We start from the raw sequence: 25,055 nt of genomic DNA on the forward strand, positions 1-25,055 counted from the left end.
CACTTTCTCATCTCCATTACATGGGGGAGCTGTAGTTGCCAAAGATATCTGAGAAAGCTGACATTGTTTGAGATTTCAGTTCGGGGTAGAGCTGCAAAGACACGAGTTGCTCCAGATTCTGAGTGCAACAGTTTTAGTAAATCAACCCCTTAGCATCCGATTTGTCTGCCAGAATGTAGTAGTCCTGCTATATGCCGCTAATCGCTGCCATTACAAGTGAAAAAAAAAAAATTCCATAAATATATCACACAGTTTGTAGACGACATAGCTTTTGCGCAAACCAATCAATATACACTTATTGGGATTTTTTTTACCAAAAATATGTAGAAGAATACATATTGGCCGAAATTGATGAAGAAATTAGATTTTTTGCAATTTTTTAATGGATATGTTTTCATAGCAGAAAAAAAACAATATATATATATATATATATCTTTTTTTTTTTTTAATTGGCAGTCTTTTTTCGTTTATAGCGCAAAAAATAAAAACCACAGAGGTAATCAAATAAGAAAGCTCTACTTGTGGAAAAAAGAACATACATTTTTTTTTGTGTACAGTGTGACATGACCACACAACTGTCAGTTAAAGTAATGCAGTGCCGTATCGCAAAAAATTCCCTGGTCATGAATGGGGGTAAACCTTCCGGAGCTGAAGTGGTTAAAGTGTTACTAAACCCAGGCCCCTGCATTCACTATATCTGGTCTCCCACAGTACACAGAACATGGACATGCAATTATTTTAGTAAATATAAACTGCTAAATACCTTTTCTCATTAGCAGTGTATTGCAATATTGTGACTTCTCAGTGTCTGCTTAAAGCTTGTATGAAGAGGTTTCATTCTACTCTGACTGTTCTATGAGCTGTGGGAAGTTTGACCCTCTGTTTATTGGCACTGTACTGATCACATGCACCCTCCCAAGAAGAAAAAAAAAAACTCTCTAGCAATACACACCAAACTGAGCTTAAGCAGAGTGCCCCCAAGTCTCTGTACTATTAGCAGATGGATTGGGGACAGTAAAAGAAGGGGAGGATCAGAAAAGACAGGACCAAACAGCCTTTTTACACAATGCAGAGGATTAACCCCTTAGGTTTCACAGTGAGTATAACAAGCATGCATTACTGCATATACAGACTGATTATACTGTTGTGGGTTTAGTAACCGTTTAAATCTGTGGTTGGGGCTTGGTTCACACCTATGCAAGTTGCGGTTGATGCTTTTTCGGGGTGCATTTTTAATTTTTTCAACACTTGTTTTTGATACATTTTGCATTTTTGGGAGATGTCTGTTGTTTTGCAGGAGAGACCAGCGTAAACGCAGCAGAAACGCATAAAAGCTGCAAGCACTGCATTTTTGATATGTTCCCACTGCATTTCTATTGAAGTCTATGGAACCAAAAATGCAACCTGCTGCAGGAAAAAAAAAAAAGACCCTGACGCTTTCCAAAAAATGCACAGGTGGAAAACGCACAGATGTGAATGTGACCCATAGGAAACCATGTTAAATGGACTGTAGTGCGTGAAAACACACTGAAAAACGCACTGTGAACCAGACCTAAGTAAAAAAAGGATTTTCTTACTGCATAGTGCCTATGTTCTTTGTTTTTTTTTTTTTTTCTATCTTTTTGCAGATAATATGTTGACTGTGTATTATTTTCTGGAATAACCACATTACAGAAAATAACTGCAGGGTGTAGCTTCTCATAGAGAGCCAGAGAAAAAATGAATATTATAAAACAAATGTATCTAAAGTAATAAAAACATAAGTTTGTACATGTAGTTTACTGTCTCTTTAAGCGGAGTAATGTGATGAGTGCAATATAATTTGTTTAATTGGCACAGAAATGACATTTTACTTTCCAAAGTCCAGCAAATGAATCAGGGACAGATGTGCTTTTTGAGCTCACATCAAACTTTCTAGAAGTGGAATTCTCCAAAGGCTCAGTGAACTTTGTGTTATATTAACAAACTCTGAAATATTGTACTTATTGTGGGGCTGGGGGAACGAAAAGCCAGGCTTTGTGATAAGTCTCCGAAGTATAAATGTGAAGGTGTTTGCTACCTATCAGAAAAACACATTATTATGTGATGCAGCATGCTAGACTTAGCTGTCTTATAGGTTAGTACACCACCTATCTGTGTTCCTTAGGCAACTATACCTATATTTTAGGAGCCAGAACTTGTTATAAGTCACCATTCTGCAATTTGAGATCTCAGTTCTCCTCATATGAGTCCAGTTGTAAAGGATGGCATGCTTACGATGATCTTCATGTGAAGCGGAGTAGTGAGAAGCCAATGTGGAAACCTCAGGGGTGGACCAATGTGGACTCAGGGGTGGTGCCCCATGCAATAACTTTTCAAGGTTTCTTTCAGATACTTCTGGAAAAATATGGACTGTGATTTTGACATTTAATTGGCAACTGGGTTTGCAGAGATTTCTGAAAACTGTAGATAAAATGGAGCAAAAGTGATGCTGGTGCCTCTACGAGCTATCAAAGTTTCATCCTTAAAGGGCCATTTGTAATGACATACTGCCCACAAGGCCATTTTTTTGTTGCCCTTGCGCCTCTCCTGCAGCTGCGGCACTCCCTCATCTCTACACTCACCTTGTCTCAGCAGCTGATAGCAGAGAGGAGGACAGAACTCCTCCACCAGATCTTGCGCTTCTCTGTGCAGCTGCAGCACCCCCTGGTCTCCGCCTCTGCTAGTCTCAGCATTCAGAAGACTCCGGCAGCTGATTAAAGCCCTCCTCGGTTCTTCCTTCAGACCCTGCGTTTTCTGCTTCCCAGTTCTGCCCCCAGTTTCTTCCTGGAGGCAGCCCAAGGTAAGTGGGGGTGCACTGTGATGAAGGGAGGGTGCGGGACTCTTGACTTTGGATGGTGGGGGAGATCTTGACATCTGATATAAGGGGGAATGGGGTGCTCTGGACATCTAGTCTTACAGATACAACTGGTCCTTTGGGGGCAACCATAATGCTTATATGGCCCGCAATGGAATTGAGTTTGACCCCCCTGTATTTACATAGGGGCAGCCATATTTTTTAATTACATGCAGGATCTGCTTAATGCTTTACATTTCTGCACAGTGGTTGTGCTTCATTGCTCCTTCAATTTGAAATCTCATATTACTGTAATATGTCATAAGTCTTTTTAGGCTGAACAAGTCTGGCCAGAGGTTTCCTGCCACATAAGGATTAAAGCACACCCAAGCCCTAAAATCTCATATATTCTTTAACATGTTAAACTCTAGGCACTATCCCCACCTCTAGAATGTCCCCCTGTGTGCATTTGTTTTTTTTTTTTTCTTTCTTTCTTTTGTACTCCATCAGTAAGGGTTCTGCGGTGATGTCCCATGATGCCCTGTGTTCGCAATATGTCCTGAATGTTTTGGGCTGAATGATGCTGGACGTCATTCAACCTGGAAGACTGAGGAGTTGCTGAGGAGAAGAGTTGCTGTGGGGGACAGTTCTGGATTCAAAGCCTGAGCTGCTTTTTTCTTTTAAATCTAAACTCCTGAAACCTAAAAATTCTCTCATGCAGTAGGGCTGTGCTTAAAGGATAAACTACTTGTTTGGTCTAGGGGATGGTAAAAGTAATTTTCCTTATCCAATCCTCCGCTCCCCTGGCAAACAGCTCTTCCCATGCCCCAGAAGTGGAGTGTCTCTGGGAGTACTCACACCCAAAGTGGGGCTATGGCCCTGCATCGATTTTGATGATGTCAGGAACATAGACTGCCTGAGCATAGGGTGGAGGAGATGCTATGGGGACCATAATAGTGTGGAGGAGCCTCAGCCATGGATGACTGGGTAAGTAAATCTAATTTCTATGCCCTCAGACCTAAATGACCAATTAACCCTTGCAGTATGGGCACAGCTCCACTGCAAGGAATAATTTTTTGAGATTCTTGGAGTTCAGTTTTAAAGCTAAAGTTTAGGAATAAATTTTTATGCATAGTTACATTGGTTCAGCTGTTACCACTTTAATTATTTATCAGCCATACCTGGCTGAACCCTGTGGAAGTTGGAAACAACTGTAGTAGGCACTGCTACTGCAGCGATCGCCACTAGTTTACAAGTCCTGTGTGCTGCTGCATAGTGAACACAGGAGATCACTCACTTGACACTTGGCAAAGCGACCCCATGTAACTATGCAGCAGGGCAAACACTCGGCATGGGGCCTGGAAGCTAGCGGATGACAGATCGCTGTACTGAGCTGGCCCTAGCATCAATGTGTTTGCTGTGACGAACCACAGCAATCACATGACAATTATACACAATGAATGGCTTTCATTCATAGCCATTTGTTTGGTGCTATTGTGATTGGTCACAGTGATCACATGATCGAGACAATCGCAATCACAGTGCACTGTACCATGTGATGGCTGTGGCAATCACAGCTATCTCAATAGTACATAATAGGTATGAATGGATGCCAATCATAAAAGGGATTCCTATTGGGATTGGTGGAGAGCATAGATGGACCAATGGGAACATTCATTTAGAGGGGGAGGCGGAGAGCATGGCAGGGTGAAGAGCACATGGGAGGCCGGAGAGCATGGGGGACTGAAGAACACAGGGGGGTGAAGAGCGCACGGGGGGGGGGGGGTCAGAGAGCACAGGGAGGGCAAGAGAGCACTGGTGGGAGCCTGAGAGCACAGCGGGGGGAGAGATATCACTTAGGGGCTGGAGGGCACAGGGGGGGCTGGCAAACACAAGGGGGCAGAGGGCAGTCATAATGTTAAAAAGAAAATACTGATCACCTCCTATACTGATCACCTCCTAAAAGTAGTACAATGTCACTATGGTAACGCTGCACTGCTCTGGTCCCAGTGTGTAACAAAAAAATTAACAAAAAGAAAAAAGAATTTTTTTTTTTTCTTTTACATACAATCATCAGTCAGTATCTCTGATTACCCCCCCACACTAGTCATATTATGACGCAGTACTGCTCTGGTGACAGTATGTAAAAAATGTGATTATTTATTTTCTTAGTTTTCAAAAAAAACTGTGACAAAAAATTACAAGTTCAAAATAATTCACCATGCCTCTTACTAAATACCTCAGACTGTGTGCTTTCCAAAAAGGGGATTGGGGGGTATTTTTTACTGTCCTGGCATACCCAGTGGTGAATAAATACCACAATTAAAGCTCTAAGGGCTCTTCCGGGCGTTTCGCATGTCCGTATATCATCCTATTTTTTTGCAGGTGATATACCGACATAATGCATGTCAATGGGATTGCGGATGTCAGTGGATGACCATCCGCTGGCATCCGATTTTCGTCCTTTCAGTTCTGTTCCGTTTTTTGGAACGGAACAAAACCCTATTTTCCCTAAACGGAACGGATGCAAAATCGGATGTCAGCGGTGTCATCCGCTGACATCCGCAATGCCCATAGACTTACATTATGTCCGTATATCATCTGCAAACGGATGGGATGATATGCGGACATACGGAGCGGATGACACAAGTGTCATCCGCTCCGTGAAAAAAAAAAGCACCGGGAACAAAAAAACTGAATGGCCGTGTGAGAGAGGCCTATCTGTCTCAAAAAAATGATACACATTTTATATGGGTACAGTGTTGCATTTAAAATGTGACAGCGCTGAAAGCTAAAAATTGGCCTGGGCAGGAAGGGGGTGAAGGTGTCCGATATTGAAGTAATTAATGCTGTTTCGGAAGTAATTTTTAATATGTTTAAATCTGCCATTTTCATTCAAATAATACCTGGTGATCTTTCCAAGAAGATCCTTGTTCAGGCATGTTCTGTTATAGGAAGGATAGCAACACACTTTCCCTGTCTACCAGTTGTGCTCCTATGTATTCACCCTGTCACATGAGCTTCCAATGGAGACTCAAGTGGCCATTTAAACACTCATTAAATTGGCATGATCCACTGTTCATCATTAGAAAACCCACCCTTAGAAATGCCATGCAGCCATTGCTGGAATAAATATATATAAACAGCAGGTAGCTACAAAGGGGCTACAGGAGACTGGCAGCATTTAGATACAATAAATGATGAATAAAGATTAAAACATTATTTTATAAAAAAAATTAAAAAAAGTCAATTGCACATGACACAGTGCTTTATCAAAATAAATGTAATACAAGCACAACTAAACTCTATATATTTATTGCTGTAATACAGTCAGGCTCCATATACAGTAATAAATATGCTGGGTTTTTTTTTGTTTTGTTTTTTTTTAATTAAAAGTGGAGAGTGCAAAATCTGGTGCAGCTGTGCATAGAAACCAATTGGCTTCTATTTTTTTTTTGTCAAAGCTTAATTGAACAAGCTGAGGTTGAAAGCTGATTGGCTACCATGCACAGCTGCACCAGATTTCTCCAGTTTTAGTAAATCAAACCCTAGTGCTGACCCAATGGTTAGAATACATTATGCTAGCAGTAACTTGGAGAGTTGGACTGCTCTTTCACACAAGCGGCAGCCCAGGACTTTAAATGTAGGACTTGTCCACCAGCACACTGCTTCATTCAACAGCGCTGCTCAGTTAAAATTCACTATGCAAAGTGAACATGCTCTATACCTTTAGTACATTAACCCTTGGCAGTCTGAAAGTAAACAAATTCTGCTGTGCTCTCTCTTCAAAAGAAAGTAGAGTGCAAAATCTGGTGCAGCTGTGCATGGTAGCCAATCAGCGTCTAACTTCGGCTTGTTCAAGTAAGCATTGATAAAAGAAAAAACCTGGAAGCTGATTGGTTTCTATGCACAGCTGCACCAAATTTTGCACTCTCCAATTTTAGTAAATAAGCCCCATAGTCCATGGTTACATACTATAAACAAAAGTTCAACCAAAAGAAAAATGAATGAATAAATAGTTAAATTGAAAAACTTGCATATGCAAAACCCTAAATCCTCAGTTAATCTAGAGGAGGGCAAAAATGTATTTTAAAACTTTGTCCAATTTGCTTTACCAGAGGAAAACCTAATTCCTTCCTGATCCCTTAAGGCCACCAGATATTGCCTATGGGCGCTCAACCTGCAGCCCTCCAGCTGCTGCGAAACTACAAGTCCCATTGGACATTGCAAGGCTGACAGTTACAAGCATTACTTGCAAAGCCTGAGGCATGATGGAACTTGTAGTTCAGCAACAGCTGGAGGGCCACAGGTTGAGCACCCATGGTATGATCTTATTCCTTTTATAGTATTGCCTATAAATATTAACAGCCAGTTATATTCTGTGCATTAATTTTTTAAACAATCAGCTGAGCTGGCATGAACTCATTCCTGACAAAGCCAATTCCACATATTCACAACTGTTACAGTCAAGAAGCCTTTCCGTATATGGAGATGAAATAATTTTATGACAGAAGTAAAGAGTGCCTGCTTGTTCTTTGTAATGTGGGAAAAGATCCAGCCTGTAGATTACTTTGGTATCTCTCTACAAGTTTGGGTAAACAGGCCCAGACTGGCCATAGGACACACCAGGCACTCACCAAGTGGGCCAGGGCCACATGTCCTTGTGGAGCCTAAAGCAGCTGGGCAGCTCCTTGAGTCCGCCCGCTCGCCTGGCCTCTCCGCGGCCGGCCGGCTGGCCGCCAGTTCATTTTAGCCGATGAGTCGGGGGGCAGAAACTACAGGACAGCTGACCTGCGACCATGAAGAGGGAGGAGCTGGAGGAGACACCAGACCAGAGGGAAAGTGAATGCAGCACTGTGCGTCTGGATAAAAGGAGCAGTGGGGGTGGCTGCACATAGAATCAATATCTGTATTTTTCTCCTGCAGCCTCTTAAAGCCTACATATACTCCTCTCCCTCCCACAAGCATTCAGAGGCTGTAAAAGGAAAATGGACAGATTGATTCTTCTATATGCATCTGCCCCTGCCGCTCTTCCTATCCAGCTTCTTTCTGCTGACCCCCAGTGCTCTCTAGCCCCCCTGTGCTCTCCAGCCGCCCCTGTGCTCTACAGCCCTCCCAGTGCTCTTTACCCTCCAGTGCTCTCCGGCCCCCCCTGTGCTCTACACTACCCCTGTGCTCTCGAGCCCCCCATTGATCTCCCTCCCTTGCTCTCCAGCCCCCCAGTGCCCTCCACCCTCCCCCTGTGCTCTCCAGCCCCCCCTGTGCTTTCCATCCCCCCTGTGCTTCCTTGCCCCCTCTGTGCTCTCCAGCCCCTCAATGCTGTCTGACCCCCCTGTGCTCTCCAGACTCCCAGTGCTCTCTGCCCTCTTGTGTTCGCCAGCCCCCCCCCCGTGCCCTACAGCCCCTAAGTGGTCTCTCCCCCTCCCCCGCTGTGCTCTCAGGCTCCCACCAGTGCTCTCTGGCCCTCCCAGTGCTCTCCGAACCCCCCCCCCCCGGGTTCTTCACCCCTGCCCTCTTCACCCCCCCGTGTTCTTCAGCCCCCCTGTGCTCTCCAGCCTCCCCTGTGCTCTCCAGCCTCCCCTGTGCTCTTCACCCTGCCATGCTCTCCGCCCCCCCCCAATGAATGTGCTCTCCGGTCCCCTCTATGCTCTTCACCAATCCCGTGCTCTCTGGTACCCACTGTGTCCTCTAGCCCCCTGTGCTCTTTCCCACCTCCTCCGTCAGGATGGAGAGTGGGGAAGGGGCAGGTAAATATCTCATGGGCTGCTCAGTTTAAAATGCCCGGGCCTATTTTTTGTCCCAGTTTGGGCCTGGGTTAAATATCTTGTGTGGCCTTCTTGTACAGTATGATGGCAGAACAGCGGATTTACTGGTCAGATAAGTGTATTAAGAACAGGCTAAACAAGGGAGTACACTTAGGCACCACTGTCTTGTTACAGTATTGTTAATGAGCTACTTACTTCAGGGAAGATTTTTATAGTTATCCCAATGATATAAAAAAAAAGGATTTTTCTGACCAAAATATGTAATTCTCTTGCGTATAAAACATGTGAGCAAAAAAAATCTTAATTTCTATAAAAGTCTAAACAAACAAATCTAAAATTTGAATGAATTTGAATGAATAGTGTGTGCTTTTCATCTTTGTCAGCATAACTTGACCTCTCAATGGGAGACGTAATGTAATTCCCATGGTCGTATTCAATAACCTTTGGCTTTGTAGATACTGGCAAAGATATTGTGCTGCTCTTGATGTCTTGTTATATAAAAATATTTGGCAGTAGGATATATACCTAAACAACTATTATCATATGAACCTGGTTTATTTATACCGAAAAGATTTACTATAAAAATAAGTACAGTAAATGTAGGTATCTCTCATCTATGGCTTGCGTAAATAAAGCTCAGCTCCATTATACCACTTCCATTTTTAAGCCCTAGTTGTCAAATGCATTTATACCATCATTTATGCAAACCATAAAAATTGGCTAATATAGTTCTATTTAAATTTTTGTTTTATCAAACCCCTCACCCAATTAGTGAGATCCTGTTGTTTACCAATGCTGATCAACAACAAGGCTAAACAATAGTAAATGGCTATACCAATTCTGCATCTGCATTACAAAGCCAGTCATTGTGCTATATCACTTGCTGCTCATGAACACAAACAATAATATCTCTGTCTAACACATAAGCGTGTATGAAGTCATCCAATAAACTGAACACAATAGCGTTAATATATCCTAGCTGGAAACCTACATTAAACAATTTTGTACCTAGGATCGTGGGAAACAAACATGAAGATATACAATTTGTTTAATGTAAACCGTATGGAGGTAAAAATGAATGGCAAGTCCATGAAAAGCACAAGGTATCATGCATTCAGAGAAAACAGCATATACTCCACCTCTTCCAGAATGTTCATCAGACAATCTTTGGCATATAGATTGCAGCACTGGGTAGACTGTCCAGTTGTAAAAGGCATTTTATATGTACATTAGGCAAGAAGAACAAAAACATATCATGAGCTTTTAAGAATCTCCCGAAATGTTTGCAAGTAATATAAAGAGTACCTTTGTCTTTGATAATGATCATAATATATAAGATGTGAATGAGTGATAATAGGGCAATGAAGGTCCAAAGTGCAGGTTACACAAATATATAAAAAATGTGGCAACCACCCCAACCTATAACCATCCAAATATATATAAATATAGCTAACCATATCAGCATGCTGGATAATATATATATATATATATATATATATATATATATATATATATATATATATATATATATATATATATATATATATATATATATACAAATATGTATATATATATTTATTTATATTATATTATATATATATAATTAAACCATCTGATGTGTTTGAAAAATGACTTACCAATTATACTGAAAATAGGATTAAAAGGAAAATATAGACGCATGGCGATTCTAACTAACAAGAAATATGACTGTGCAAGCTTTGATTTAGCAAAGATCAAATTATAATATGTAGCATTATTTTCATTAACGTTATGAAAAATATTGTACTAGACTACCAAATTTACTTTTAATGCTGAAATTTCCTTCAAAAGCACTTCCTTCTCTTTCATCCACACTTCTTTCTCCTTCCTGTGACGCCTCCTGAGCTCATCGCATTTCTTCTTGTAACCAAGGTTCTGTTCCTGGGGATCCGGTCTATTCCCTTGATGTGACAAACTATTCAAGAACGATGTGGACCCTGTTTCCTTGACGCCGCCTCTTAATGGACTGCGACTTCTGGATCTGTCTCTTACCCTGCAGCTGATCCCAGACATATTACAAGTTCCATACCTGCACTGGTATCTTTGGCAATTACATAACCCTGGCACATTCTCAGCTCCATTCCACATAGCTTGATCAGACACAACAAATGAGGTATGGACCTATTCCCTCCCCCTTGTTGTTGCCTTGCATCTCCTTAGGTGTAAACACCCATCATTAGCTGTTGCAAAAAAGTTCCTTGTGGATCACGAGTCTTTGGCATCCATATTATGTTGACTCATTCGTATTTTCCATGCTTCTAGAAGGTCACCAGAATGCCTCTGCTAATAAATGTCCTCGATTTAGTCCCAGCTCTTGCCAACCAGCCAAAGCGGACCTCTTAATCAACAGCTTCCTATTGCCTACAAGCCAGGAAAAGACGGCAAACCTATCTGAGCTCTATACAGCTTCTAAATCTAAGCCCCTTCTGACGTAAAAGCGTGTCTGTTATTTTTAACCAGTAGACATCGTGGCACGACATTCTCCATAAATATATACATATACGCCGAGGCTCATAAACCAAAAAATTCTACAGGTGGAAAAAAATGTGTTGCTTCTTCTAAATAAAGAACGAGCTGGCTAAATTCATCTATGTTCTTATACCTCTTGTCAGCTGTTAAGGAAAACGGACAAAAAAGGAGAGCTATGATAACCAACTAGTGTGACATACTAGTAACAGTGGCACTTGTCAATACTGCCTAGTTAATAAATCACTGTCCTAAAGAGCGGATGAACAGCTGAAGTGTTTGTGGAGGTCTTCTCCTGAGTCCTCCACAAGTAAACTCTATTTCAGCTGGACAAATCACTCCTATTTTGTTGCAGAAAATAGAAGAACATCTGTAAGATCTTACCTTCCAGGGGGGTTCCTGACACTCCGTTCAATGTTTTAGATTCTCAGTGCAGTACCATAAGCAGCTGGATGCAGACATCAGTATGGCTTGCTGTACACAATCTCTATGAAGCTCTTCCAACTAAAACGAGAATGAAATCAAGGCAATCACTTACTCCAGCTGCAATGTGCAGAGAAAACCGTTTGCAGGATGGGGGGAAAAAAAATAGCAACATTCAAATGTTCAAAACTAGGACAGAATAAAAATGACCCAGGCAGATGAGTCCCCCTCCGTGACGTCAGCTTGGGAGTGGACAGCTCTAAAGCTTTCATATCCAGCCCCCGTTCTGTAACTTTAGATCTGCTGGTATTCTGTGTAAACAACTTCACGTCCAAGACAGTTTTAGCCTTTATAGTGGAGCTCACAATTTCATAAGCCTAAAAATGAACGGAGGTGAATTCACATCAAATCCTTGATAGCTGCCAATTTTAGTTCCAAGTTATACAAGGCAGGCATTGTGTTTTTTTATGGCTGAATGTGCTGTTAAAACAGCCATAAAGGGAACTTTGTTACAAGTATGTTAACTGAACAATTAGAAAAAATAAATAAATAAATAAATAAATATATAAATATATATTGTATAACATTTTCTAACTCCTTACATATACATATATATATACACATATATATATATATATATGTATATATATATACACATATATATATATATATATATATATATATATATATATATATATATATAAGGAGTTAGAGAATTTTAAACAACCACACTTGTGAAGGTAAACTAAACTAAACAGAGAATTCACAAATGACAAATCAACATGTTAACCACTTCTGGACCGGAAGGATTTACCCCCCTTAATGACCGGGCCATTTTTTGCGATTTGGCACTGCGTTACTTTAACAGAAAATTAACAGAAAATTGCGCGGTCGTGCTACGGAAATCAAATTGATGTCACCCCCCCCCCCCAAATAGAGCTTTCTTTTGGTGGTATTTAATCAGCTGTGCGATTTTAATTTTTTGCGCTATAAATAAAAAAAGAGCGACATTTCTGAAAAAAAAAAAAAAAAAACATATTTTTCACATTCTGCTATATAACATTCCCCCCCCCCCCCCCCCAAAAAAAAATCAAAAATCTAAATGTTTCATCTTTTTAGGCCAATTTGTATTCTACTACATATTTTTGGAAAAAAAAAATCGCAATAAGCGTATTTTGATTGATTTGCGCAAAATATATCGCGTCTACAAACTAGGGGAAAGGTTTATGTCATTTTTATTTATTTATTACTAGTAATGGCGGTGATGTATGATTTTTAGTGGGACTGCGACATTCTGGCGGACAGATCGGACCCCTAACTGACATTTTTTACCCTTTTGGGGGGACCAGTGACATTACTACAGTAATCAGTGCTACAAATATGGACTGTTACTGTAATAATGACGCTGGCACAAAGGGGTTAACCTAGGGGTGATCAAAGGGTTAACTGTGAGCCTAGGGGAGTTTTTTCTAACTGTATGGGGGAGGGACTTGTGAAATGATCATAGAGACCTGTGATCCTATATAGAAGGATCACAGGCACTCTGTGATAATTTCATAGAGAAGAATGGTCAGCTATGTCTACAACAGCTGACCGTCCTCTCTCAGCGGGGAGAGATCGCAGATGGCCGACGGCAATTACGGCCCCCCAGCACCACGCGTACGACCGACGTAGGGCTACGTCGGTTCGCGCAGGAGTGTCAGCCTGCCGCAGTAAATGTGTGGCGGTTGGTCTTAAAGCAGTTAAAGTACATGTTCAAGACACCTTTCTCTGAAGAATTCCACAATATGAAAAGTCTACCCGTGCTCCTTTTCGTTGTCACTATACTCTCTCCTCCTATCAGAATGTGCACCACAAGACAATGGATCGGCAAATTGTGCTGCTTTTCCATTTCCCAGTCTGAGTTCTGCTCTATAGGGGATTGTAAGGCCCCTTTCACATGAGGTGGACTCCGATTAAATCAGCAGGGGATCTGTCCGTTCTATGGAATCCATATTTTTTTATGTGCATAAAAGCTTTCAGCATTTTGCAGTAGGTATCCCTCTATGGTTTTGGATGACTCACAGTTATTAGTGTTCTTTTGTTGATGAAAATATTTTCGTCACAGTTTTCGTCAGCTGCATGTTTTCAGTGACAGGAAAAATCCCCTCCCCCCGTTTGCACCTATATTACCTATTGCCTATGTTTTTAGTGAGGAAAACTAAATGAAAATAAAATTCAGTTTTAACTCAGATGACTAAAATACAACTAAATCCAAAATGGCATCTTAGTCCAAAGACTATGACTAAAAATATATTGAAATTATATGTAAAAATTAACAGTGGTCAAAAAGCAATATTCTTGTTTGTTTACAGATCTTGCTTTTTTTTTTTTTAATAAATATGTTATTTGATACTTGTTTTCAATATTAACAGAGGACTATTAAAGTTTGTATATTCAGGTAATAAGCCAATAGAGTTTACAGTTTTTTTTTTTTTTTTTTTAATATTTTAAAGTTGCATTTCTATTTGTCAATAAGCAATATTTTTGTTTAAGATACTGGATACTCGATTAAAACGTACTGGCGATTTTAGTTGACTAAAATACAACTAAAACAAATAAAACATTTCAGATGACTAAAATTAAAATATGATTTTTTTCAAAAGATTATGGCTAAAACTAAATCAAAATGTGATGTCAAAATGAACACTGACAGTTATATACAATAGTCCTTTATAATGACTTATTATACTGACAGATTTTTATTCCTACAACTGTAGACATACGCTTTATCCCGCAAAACGCATAGAAGATTCTAATGTGTCATATGTCGGAACCCATGATGGAATACTATACTTTGAACAATATATGTCATCATTTGGCATACCAATTGTGATCCTATAATTGTTAATCTGTAATATGCTAAACACAGTACATCACTTTGTTGTGTGTATTTTTTCTGGTACTATGCCTGATAGGGCTATTTTAACCACTTAAGGACCAGGCCTATTTCTTGTTTACAATTAAAAATCAGTATTTTTTGCTAGAAAATGACTTAGAACCCCCAAACATTATACATTTTTTAGCAGAGACACTGGAGAATAAAATGGAGATCGTTGCAATACTTTATGTCACACCGTAAATGCACAGCGGTGTTACAAACGCAATTTTTTGGGAAAAAATACACTTCAAATAAAAAAATAAGAAAACAGTAAAGTTAGCCCAATTTTTTTCTATAATGTGAAAGATAATGTTAGGCCGAGTAAATAGATACCCAATATGTCATGCTTCAAAATTGCGCACACTCATGGAATGGCGACAAACATTGGTACTTAAAAATCTCCATAGGCGACACTTTAAAAATGTCTCCAGGTTACCAGTTTAGAGTTACGGAGGAGGTCTAGGGCTAGAATTATTGCTCTTGCTCTAACAATGGCAGCAATACCTCACATGTGTGGTTTGAGCACCGTTTACATATGTGGGTGCGACTTGCATATGTGTTCTCTTCTGCGCGCGAGCTAGGAGGGACAGGGAGCTTTAATTTTTTTTTTTCTTATTTATTTTACCTTTTATTTTTTATTTTTACACTGTCCCTTTAAAAAAATATTTTTTGATCATTTTTTTTTCTAATACAAGGAATGTAAACAATAGAAATAAGCAGGACAGGTCCTCTTTAATGTGCGATCTGGGGTCAAAAAGACCTCAGATCTCACATTTACACTAAAAGGCAAAAAAAATAAAGTCTTTTTTTTTAACATGAAAAAACGGGCCCTTTAACCGCCTTAGCGGTATCCCCGAGCGTGACTCGGGGTAGGAATTTTCTGCTATTAGCGGTATCCCCGAGTCACGCTCGGGGTCAATGGGCAGAGCGTGCAGACAGCGCAGCGGAGCTTCTCTTACCTTATCCTGGCGATCCAGCGATGAGCTCTCATTGCTGTGACCGCCAGCCGAGATCTCCGCCGCTCGTCTGTCGGTAGGAGGACTTCCTAGTTCCGTTCCCTGCAGCAGCAATGCTGCATGGGAGCGGAACTAGGGAGGGAAATTAAAAAAAAAAAAAAAAAAACGTTGCACAAAACACATAACACATTTTATATTATATATATGCATATATATATATATATATATATATATATATATATATACATATATATATATATATATATATACATATATATACACACACACACACATATATATATATATAAAATTATATTATTGATTCGATTATAATTCATGCGTTATATATATATATATATACACACACACACATATATATATATATCTATATACACACATATATATATATATATACACACATATATATATAATATATAACGCATGGATTATAATCTAATCAATAATATAATTTTATTATATATTAAATAATAAAATAATATTATTGATTCGATTATAATTCACTTGTTTGTGTTTCAAATTTATCACATCTGGGATGTCTACTAGAGACTTGTTTTGGTCAGGTTTAAGTCAGTAATTACTAAGAATTGTAGGCCTATAATACATAACGCCAAATTTCCATGAAAAGAATTGTACCGCTTTTGGAACAGAATTCCTGACAGAATCATACCGCCAGGGAGGTTAAGGCCGTTGGGAGGAACGTATGACATTGCTATGGTCTTCCAAGGCCATAGAGTCAAGTGGGGGCCAGCTTTTCCTTACTCGACTGACGGCTCTGGAAAACAACCAGGAAGCGGCGGGAAGGGGGGGGGGGGGGTCACCTCTCCCGCCACCCATAAAAGTGATCCCGCGGCGGTCTGCCGCTAGGACCACTTTTATGTGAAAGAGAACCACCCGCCCTATCTGCTGCCATAACCCCGGTATTTAACGTCAGCGTAGCAACGTAAAACTGCGGCGGGCGATCTGGAAGTGGTTAAAGATCAAATAATTTTTAGGGAAGATTCTGAATAAAGCTTAACATTTTTAAAGATTGAAATCTAGTTGTGGTACCTTTAAAATCCTACATTAGCATTTCTTTGTTAGGGATTTTTTGGTTTGATATACCCTGCTGATCAGAGCAGAGCCAGTGGAAGACAAGTCCATATCTGCTCGGTTTATGCAAAGTGGACACAGACCGAGCCCGCTCTGCTCTATTGGCAGGCCACTGAAGACGACAGACCCCCCCCCTTTTTTTAGTAGACCAGATCAGATTGGAGGTAAGCCGGTGCAAATTAGAGCTGCATGATTAATCGTATAGGAATCTCGATCCCCCCCCCCTCCACACAATCTCAATCCAGAATGTTTCTGGATGTCCTGCATACGTCATCGCAGCCAGTAAGCTCGGAAATGCATCACGTGTCAGTGACGTCACTTCCTCCTTCAGGACAGTGTTTGTGATCCAGGCCTAGATATCAGGTCGTCTCTTAACCAGCCTACATCTTTTGGAAAACCCCTGCTACCGATTCAGCCGGCATTTCCACCACGGAGCATGGACTCCCTTCCTCGTCCCCCACCGCTTCCTGAAGGGATTTTTGAAGGTTCTCACAGGACATCCATACAGGCTTACTGACTTCTCTACATTGTGAGTGGTTTTATGTCTTTTTCCAATAAATCTCTTAATACTACACTTTGAGGCACCTCCTGTCTCCTCTTTTTCCTCTACAGCATTTGGGACTTTACTTCAGGTCCCTCTGGATGGCTGCCTTTATATGTATGGACTATTGCTTTTTTTGGACTTTAAATCAATTAAATTTACTGTTGCCTTTTTTACATATATTTTTTATTTATTTTTATTCCTAATTTTATTTGTAGTCCCACTTGTGCTATGCCAATGTTTTAGGGTACACATCATGGTCTAGAGAACTTGCGCTCATGTTCTAGTGTCATTATTTAAGCCTTGTGAATGGGGCGAAACGTGTTGGGGGTGTGGCCTGGATGGGGCCCGGGCTGAGGCTGTTTTCACTTTCCACACACAGGGGTTCTGTTGTGATGTGCAGCTTTTGGGATTTTCTTTCTTTGAATCGATATCTACAGTGGGTACGGAAAGTATTCAGACCCCCTTAAATTTTTCACTCTTTGTTATATTGCAGCCATTTGCTAAAATCATTTAAGTTCATTCTTCTTCCTCATGAATGTACACATAGCACCCCATACTGACAGAAAAACACAGAATTGTTGACATTGTTGCAGATTTATTAAAAAAGAAAAACTGAAATATCACATGGTCCTAAGTATTCAGACCCTTTGCTCAGTATTTAGTAGAAGCCCCCTTTTGATCTAATACAGCCAGGAGTCTTTTTGGGAAAGATGCAACAAGTCTTTTACACCTGGATTTGGGGACCCTCTGCCATTTCTCCTTGCAGATCCTCTCCAGTTCTGTCAGGTTGGATGGTAAACGTTGGTGGACAGCCATTTTTAGGTCTCTCCAGAGATGCTCAATTGGGTTTAAGTCAGGGCTCTGGCTGGGCCATTCAAGAACAGTCACGGAGTTGTTGTGAAGCCACTCCTTCGTTATTTTAGCTGTGTGCTTAGGGTCATTGTCTTGTTGGAAGGTAAACCTTCGGGCCAGTCTGAGGTCCAGAGCACTCTGGAGAAGGTTTTTGTCCAGGATATCCCTGTACTTGGCTGCATTCATCTTTCCCTCGATTGCAACCAGTCGTCCTGTCACTGCAGCTGAAAAACACCCCCACAGCATGATGCTGCCACCACCATGCTTCACTGTTGGGACTGTATTGGACAGGTGATGAGCAGTGCCTGGTTTTCTCCACACATACCGCTTAGAATTAAGGCCAAAAAGTTCTATTTTGGTCTCATCAGACCAGAGAATCTTATTTCTCACCATCTTGGAGTCCTTCAGGTGTTTTTTTTAGCAAACTCCATGCGGGCTTTCATGTGTCTTACACTGAGGAGAGGCTTCCGTCGGGCCACTCTGCCATAAAGCCCCGACTGGTGGAGGGCTGCAGTGATGGTTGACTTTCTACAACTTTCTCCCATCTCCTGACTGCATCTCTGGAGCTCAGCCACAGTGATCTTTGGGTTCTTCTTTACCTCTCTCCCCAAGGCTCTTCTCCCCCGATAGCTCAGTTTGGCCGGACGGCCAGCTCTAGGAAGGGTTCTGGTCGTCCCAAACGTCTTCCATTTGAGGATTATGGAGGCCACTGTGCTCTTAGGAACCTTAAGTGCAGCAGAAATCTTTTTGTAACCTTGGCCAGATCTGTGCCTTGCCACAATTCTGTCTCTGAGCTCTTCAGGCAGTTCCTTTGACCTTACGATTCTCATTTGCTCTGACATGCATTGTGATCTGGAAGGTCTTATATAGACAGGTGTGTGGCTTTCCTAATCAAGTCCAATCAGTATAATCAAACACAGCTGGACTCAAATGAAGGTGTAGAACCATCTCAAGGATGATCAGAAGAAATGGAAAGCACCTGAGTTAAATATATGAGTGTCACAGCAAAGGGTCTGAATACTTAGGACCATGTGATATTTCAGTTTTTCTTTTTTAATAAATCTGCAACAATGTCAACAATTCTGTGTTTTTCTGTCAGTATGGGGTGCTATGTGTACATTCATGAGGAAGAAGAATGAACTTAAATGATTTTAGCAAATGGCTGCAATATAACAAAGAGTGAAAAATTTAAGGGGGTCTGAATACTTTCCGTACCCACTGTACGGAGCTGGGATGAGCTTCATCCCTGCCTGCATTTCCAGCAGCTGACAGCAGATGAGGACCTGTTGGAGCCCTGAGTTGCACCCTTAGTTTTTGCATAGGTTCACAACACCCCTCCTGTCATTGCAAGTCTTTCAAACTCCTCCTGGGAGCCTGGGACCACAATAAACACTGTCTGTTCCCTGATGTCTTCTGCAGAGTGTGAATGTGGAAATGCTTAGCTTTGAGCACTTCAGGGGTTCAGAGCGGTTAAAATCCCAACAGCAAAGCTGGGTAAAAAGCTGATCGATCACAGTTTGTGCTCATTTGACTAAGAGTAAGAAAGAGCATTGTAGGCGCATAGGAAAAGTCCACACAAGGCTGCAGGTTTTTTTTAATGAACAATATAAAACAGTAATATAGTCCTTTAAAAGTCCTTATTAAAATCCAGTTATGAAGTCCATTCACTTAGGGCAAGCTCATCCAGAGAGGAAGTCAACTTTGTAGAATAACATACAAAAACAAGAAAGGGAGAGCGCCTCTTAGTGCAATAGGTTAAAAATCTATTTATTAAAAGCTATAAAGGGACCACTCACATGTAAGTAAGCACAACAGGCTCATCAATCCAGTGGGCATCTACTCAGCATTGCTGGAACATCCACAATGGGCTAGGCATCAGCCGCAATGCCGGGAAGAAACGCCGGCCACTCTCTTCCGGGTAGCGGGCTGTCAGGAAGTCTGTGGAGTGCAGGGTGGAACACAGGGTCATGACGTCACCAGACGGGGGATGTGCAAGGCATTTTGGAGCATGCATAGTGCCACCTCATGGAGCATGCTGGCTCCTTTTCCAGGCTTTTAATAAATCGATATTTAATCTCCCTTTCTTGTTTTTGCATGTGCTTATTTAGCTGAAGGAAGGAATGACCTCTGATGTGTGCATAGGGAGTACCTGTTACCTCCCCAATGCTATCACACTGTGGGATTGTTAACCCCCTGTGATGGCAATAAAGTAGAAAGAAAAAAAAGTGTTAAAAATGTAAAATATTAAACTAAAATAAAAAAAATGTAAAAGCATTTCTGTTGTGCCACGTACACATATATGACTATATAAATCATTTTACCTCCCGCCCACTCCCAGTAGTTGTAGATATATATACTTGCCGTTAGCATCTATTAGGCCACGCCCCTGACAACCTCATGATGACAAAATGCGTAGGGAGGAGTTAATGACGTACGACGCTGATACATGCTGGGATATGGCAGCCATCTTGTTAGCTTGAAACGCCGAGTTGACACATTTGGATAGGCTGGAAGTTTTTAACCCCTATGTAAGTGATTTTTATTTTTAATAAATCGGTTTATGATGTCTACACCATGAGAAGTGTTTAGTTTATTCCCACATGACATGTTATGATTGCGGAGAGGATCATAAAGGAGGAACATTGAAGGACTCCACTATCACCTGTGTCTACTGCTTAAAAAAAACTGCTTCCATAGACCATTGTAGTGAGGGTTTGTGGCATATGGTAAGAGGCTGTATGATTGGGTGTCGGTGGTGGTCCTCACAATATGGATTGAAGACTTGCTTTATGCTCTCTCTTTGGATGTGGACTTTCTGTTCTTTGATTAGCACTGCACCTTCCTTTACTACACATATATGTCTGCAAATGTCTATGTAAATGACTATTATGCAACACATTTTCAAAACAAATGACATGAGTAGTACAGCACTGTGACTAAATCCCCCCCCCCCCCCCCCCCCGCCATAAGTGATCTACATATCTAACCCTAAAACTTCATGAAACCAGTGATGTGCAAACTTAATAATAATAAACATAAAAAGTCAAGTCCAGGCAAAAAGGTGAGCGAGTGGCCAAAGGGACTTTCAATGAGCGTTGGGAGTGCCCTGGAGTTGTTGTTTCTGCATATGGAAAAAGAAGGTTTTCAGACTGGATCTATGTTAGATATATATATATGTATATATCTCACTAAACAGATTTTATTGTTTTTTGTTAGTTTATGAAGTTTGCACTTCACTGGTTTTATGGTGCTTGGTGTGTAGTTCAGGTATGAGGGGAGATGCGTTACTACAGAGTAGAGTAGGGATGAGCTTCAAGTTCGAGTTGAACATCAGGCGTTTGTGTGTTTGCTGAACACACAAACAAATGGGGCGCTCGGCGGGAAGTTTGCCTGCCGCCGCACCCAAAAAATAGAAAAAAAAAACACCACCGACATAATGAACTGCCGGAGCTGTGACAGCTCTTTTATAGGAAAGGGGTGGGGACACCACCCGGTGGCACCGCCCCTTCAGAAGTAATTTATTCATTGCTCACTGCACCTGAGCAGAGTATTATGGGGCATTTGTGACGTCAGATTCCTATAAAAGAGCTTTCAAACTCAAACAGATCATTGCTCGGGAGGCGTCTGAAGAGGCCGGAGGAGCTTCTTTTTTTTTTCTATTTTTCGAGTGTGTCGGCAGGCGACATGATTGACGATGGATTTACATCGGGGGGACACTATTTTTTTATTTTTATTTTTTAATAAAGGACTTGTCAAAAACTGGCTTTTGTCTTAATTTTTTTTGTACACTTTTTTGGTGAATGGGTAGGGGTACGATGTACCCGATATCCATTCACATAGGGGGGCGGAATCTGGGGTCCCCCTTGTTAAAGGGGGCTTTCAGAGTCTGATAAGCCCCTCACCCGCAGACCCCCACAACCACAGCCCAGGGCTTTCAGGAGGAGACCCTTGTCCCCATCAACATGGGGACAAGGTGCTTTGAGGGGTGTTCGCGGTGTTCTGGTGCAAACCAAACCGGGGGCTCATCACTACTACAGAGCACTGAACTACTTGAACTACTATTTGTTGGTGTTCAAATTCTAGTCCTGGCAGCTGTGATGCTCATTGAGGTGATAGGGCTGGCGCATAAGGATCTTGTCTAGAGAGGGATTTTTAACACATACTGGGGTTTATTTACTAAAGCTGGAGTGTGCAAAATTAGGTTCACTTCTGCATAGAAACCAATCAGCTTCCAGGTTTTGTTGTCAAAGCTTAATCGAACAAGCTGAAGTTAGAAGCTGATTAGTTTCTATGCAGAAGTGAGCCTGATTTTGCACTCTCCAGCTTTAGTAAATAAACCCCATTGTGTGCTGCCATGCACACTGGAGTAAAAAAAGAATTCTAAGTCTATCATTTACAGTTATCTCTAAACTGATGAGCTGTAAAGGCATTTAAATTATCTTTTAATGAAAGTTCTGTGTACTGTAATTTTTTGCTGTTTTTCACAGGTGTGCACAGTTTTGAGATGAGATAAGAGAATGTAGCCCTCCTAATCTGCTAGTCTCCAAGGTACAGTCTCCATAAGCCTTCATAAAAATGAGTCACTCCAATGATTAGTCCAAATAAAGAGATCAGGAGAAAAGACACAGGGCTGGGCAAGATGTAAAACCAGGATGCAGCTAACATCTTGTACTTCAGGAGTTAAAGCGGTTTTAAAGGCAATCTTTCAAATGTGAATATTAAAAATATTATACAGTATGCACCTGCTCTGTGCAACAGTATTGCACAGAGCAGCCCTGAACCTTGTTTTCTGGGGTCCCTTGCTGGAGATCTTGGCTCCTCCTCTTCTGTGTCTGCCCCCATAGTAAGCATTTGCTATGGGGGCAGACGAGGAGACGTGATCCTGAGCCAGGTTGTGTGCGTCCATTGGCACATGCAGCGCAGCTTGGCCCTGCCCCTCGCACTTTGCTCTCACAGGATTTGAGTGGCAGAAGCCAATTGCTCATGCTGCTCTCAGCCAAGCTTGTGAGAGCAGGGAGAGAGGACAGAAGACATGAAGACAGGTAGAGCACTGGATCGATACAGGACTCAGGTAAGTATTTTGGAAAGGGTGGCCACAGCAAGTGGCAAAACGTTTCTGACCTAATGCAGGGAATGCATTAAAAAAATTTACCTTTAGAACCACATTACGCAGCTCCATGCACGCAGTTTTGAGGCTTTGCATATTTATTTTCTCTTTACTCAACACAACCTCATCTTTTATTTTTTACAAAATTGAGGATTAAATTGTGTTTGTGTGCACTAAAATTAATCTGAGTGTATTTTTTACTGATTTGATAAACAGTAGTGCGAATATAGTTTCACAAAATTGCAACTACAATTTTTTGATTCAACAGGTCCTCTCCTTTTAGAAAATATATCATGTTTTTTTGTGTTTTATGTATATTTCTAGCCCAAAATGTAGATTTTTAAAGAATAAAAAGAAAAAAAATGGTCTAGAGGTGAAGTGGTTATAACCTGTGATTAGCACATGTGGAGCAATGGAACGTTTCTACTTTTAATCCCCCCTTCCCCGCTGCAGCACCTACTCACCTTTCCTTTGCTCCCCCACTGCTATGCTACACCACACAGTGTCACTGAGTTGGTTGCAGTGCACATATCAGGAAAGTCAGAATTTATTTTCTGCATACTTCTCATGGGTTGGCAATTTGAAGGATTGAAGACAGAGGTCAGTGGGACAGCCAGACTAATGGCCTTTGCAGAATGAGCAGTCAGCAGTGGCAGCCTCTGAGTTTGTAGCAGAAAGGTTTACCTTTGTTAACATAGAGGTAGGAATGTCTCTTTAACCGAACTGCCTATTCAAAGCAAGTTCAATGATCTCTTGGACCTTTTGATAAATTATGTACAAAAGGTTAAAGTGTCAGATCTTGTGTGAGTGTGAAATGTGTCATGCAGTTGAGGCCTCCCACTTTGTCCTCTGTAGATGTTCATAACCTTAATCATGACAACAGACCTGACTTTCAGACAAGGCTGTTCATTGTATTGTCCTCCTATATGATTACACATCTAACATGTCCTTACAACTTGATGTGATACTCAGCTACAATTGCATATACTGCTCATTGCAAATCAAGGCAAAGCAATTAAAACATGTTCTGCAATAAGGTTTGAATTTACTAATAAATGAACACCCACAGACTGTATTTCAACAACATAAAATGGCAGATAATCATCATACTGGAAAACGCTTTTTGCTAAAGCTAGTTATTGATTACACAACCTGATTGGTCTAATCCCTGTACAATTTTCCTAAAATGGGCATAAACTCTTGGATTTTTTTTTTTTTTATTGAGCCTGCATGCTAAAAGAAAAAAAAAATATAACATATTCCTCCATTCATGCGGTGGCGACTGTCAGAATACCCAAACAGTGGCTTCATCTGATTGGATGCAGCTGATGTGCGGCTGAAGATTTTCTTCCTAGCTTCTCTGATTTTTTAATCAAAGGAAATCGGACAGAAGGCTGGCAACAGGGCCACCCATGGAGTGAATTTCCTCCGGTTCATGAGGAACCAAAGGAAATTCAAATAGAGTATGGCCTGCTTTAGTTTTACCAAAACGATGCAATGTAAGAGCTTACCTAACTAGTCCATTTCATTTTAATCCAAACTAAAGGGGCGATTCAGGACACAGTTGTTTGTAGATTTAGCCTAGGTTCACACTAGATGCAGTGCGAATTCACAGTGAATTTGCTGTGGATTCCGCACTGCATCTAAATCGCAACCGGTACATGCGAACCGATTGCGGAGTGTATGTTAAGTTAACGACAACCCGCAACTGGTTTACACTGCTACAGTTTCTTCACCTGGGAGAAAGAACTTTTGCCACAAAGAACTTCTACTGTTAAAACCAGGGGCTGCTACCTGGATGGGGTAAACCCCTGGTTCACAGAGTTATCCTGCTAAAGGACACTTTGTGAAGATCCTTTATGGCCTTGGTCCACTACTGTTGCTAAAGAGGAGTACAGAGAAAGGACACTTTGCAAAGATACAGTACTTTCTTTAAGGACACTTTGTGAAGATCCTTTGGGCCAGTGGGCTAGGATAATCAAGTACAGAAAAAAGGACACTTTGTGAAGATACTTTGTTTAAAGGACACTTTGTGAAGATCCTTTGTTTAAAGGACAC

The 25,055-nt window shown here is 41.0% G+C and overlaps 1 protein-coding gene across 1 annotated transcript in view; it reads right to left on the reverse strand.

Annotated features, from left to right (window-relative positions):
- Positions 1 to 25,055, reverse strand: part of MTCL3 (MTCL family member 3) — a gene marked incomplete at its 5' end in the record, with an annotated part of 145,732 nt that overhangs the window by 60,373 nt on the left and 60,304 nt on the right. The window contains one exon of the mRNA XM_082250911.1: positions 10,384 to 10,709. Coding sequence (XP_082107037.1) covers positions 10,384 to 10,709 — 326 coding nt within the window. The remainder of the gene's footprint in view (positions 1 to 10,383; positions 10,710 to 25,055) is intronic.

This window comes from Pelophylax lessonae (genome assembly GCF_965119305.1).
Source record: "Pelophylax lessonae genome assembly, chromosome: 3".
NCBI lineage: Eukaryota > Metazoa > Chordata > Amphibia > Anura > Ranidae > Pelophylax > Pelophylax lessonae.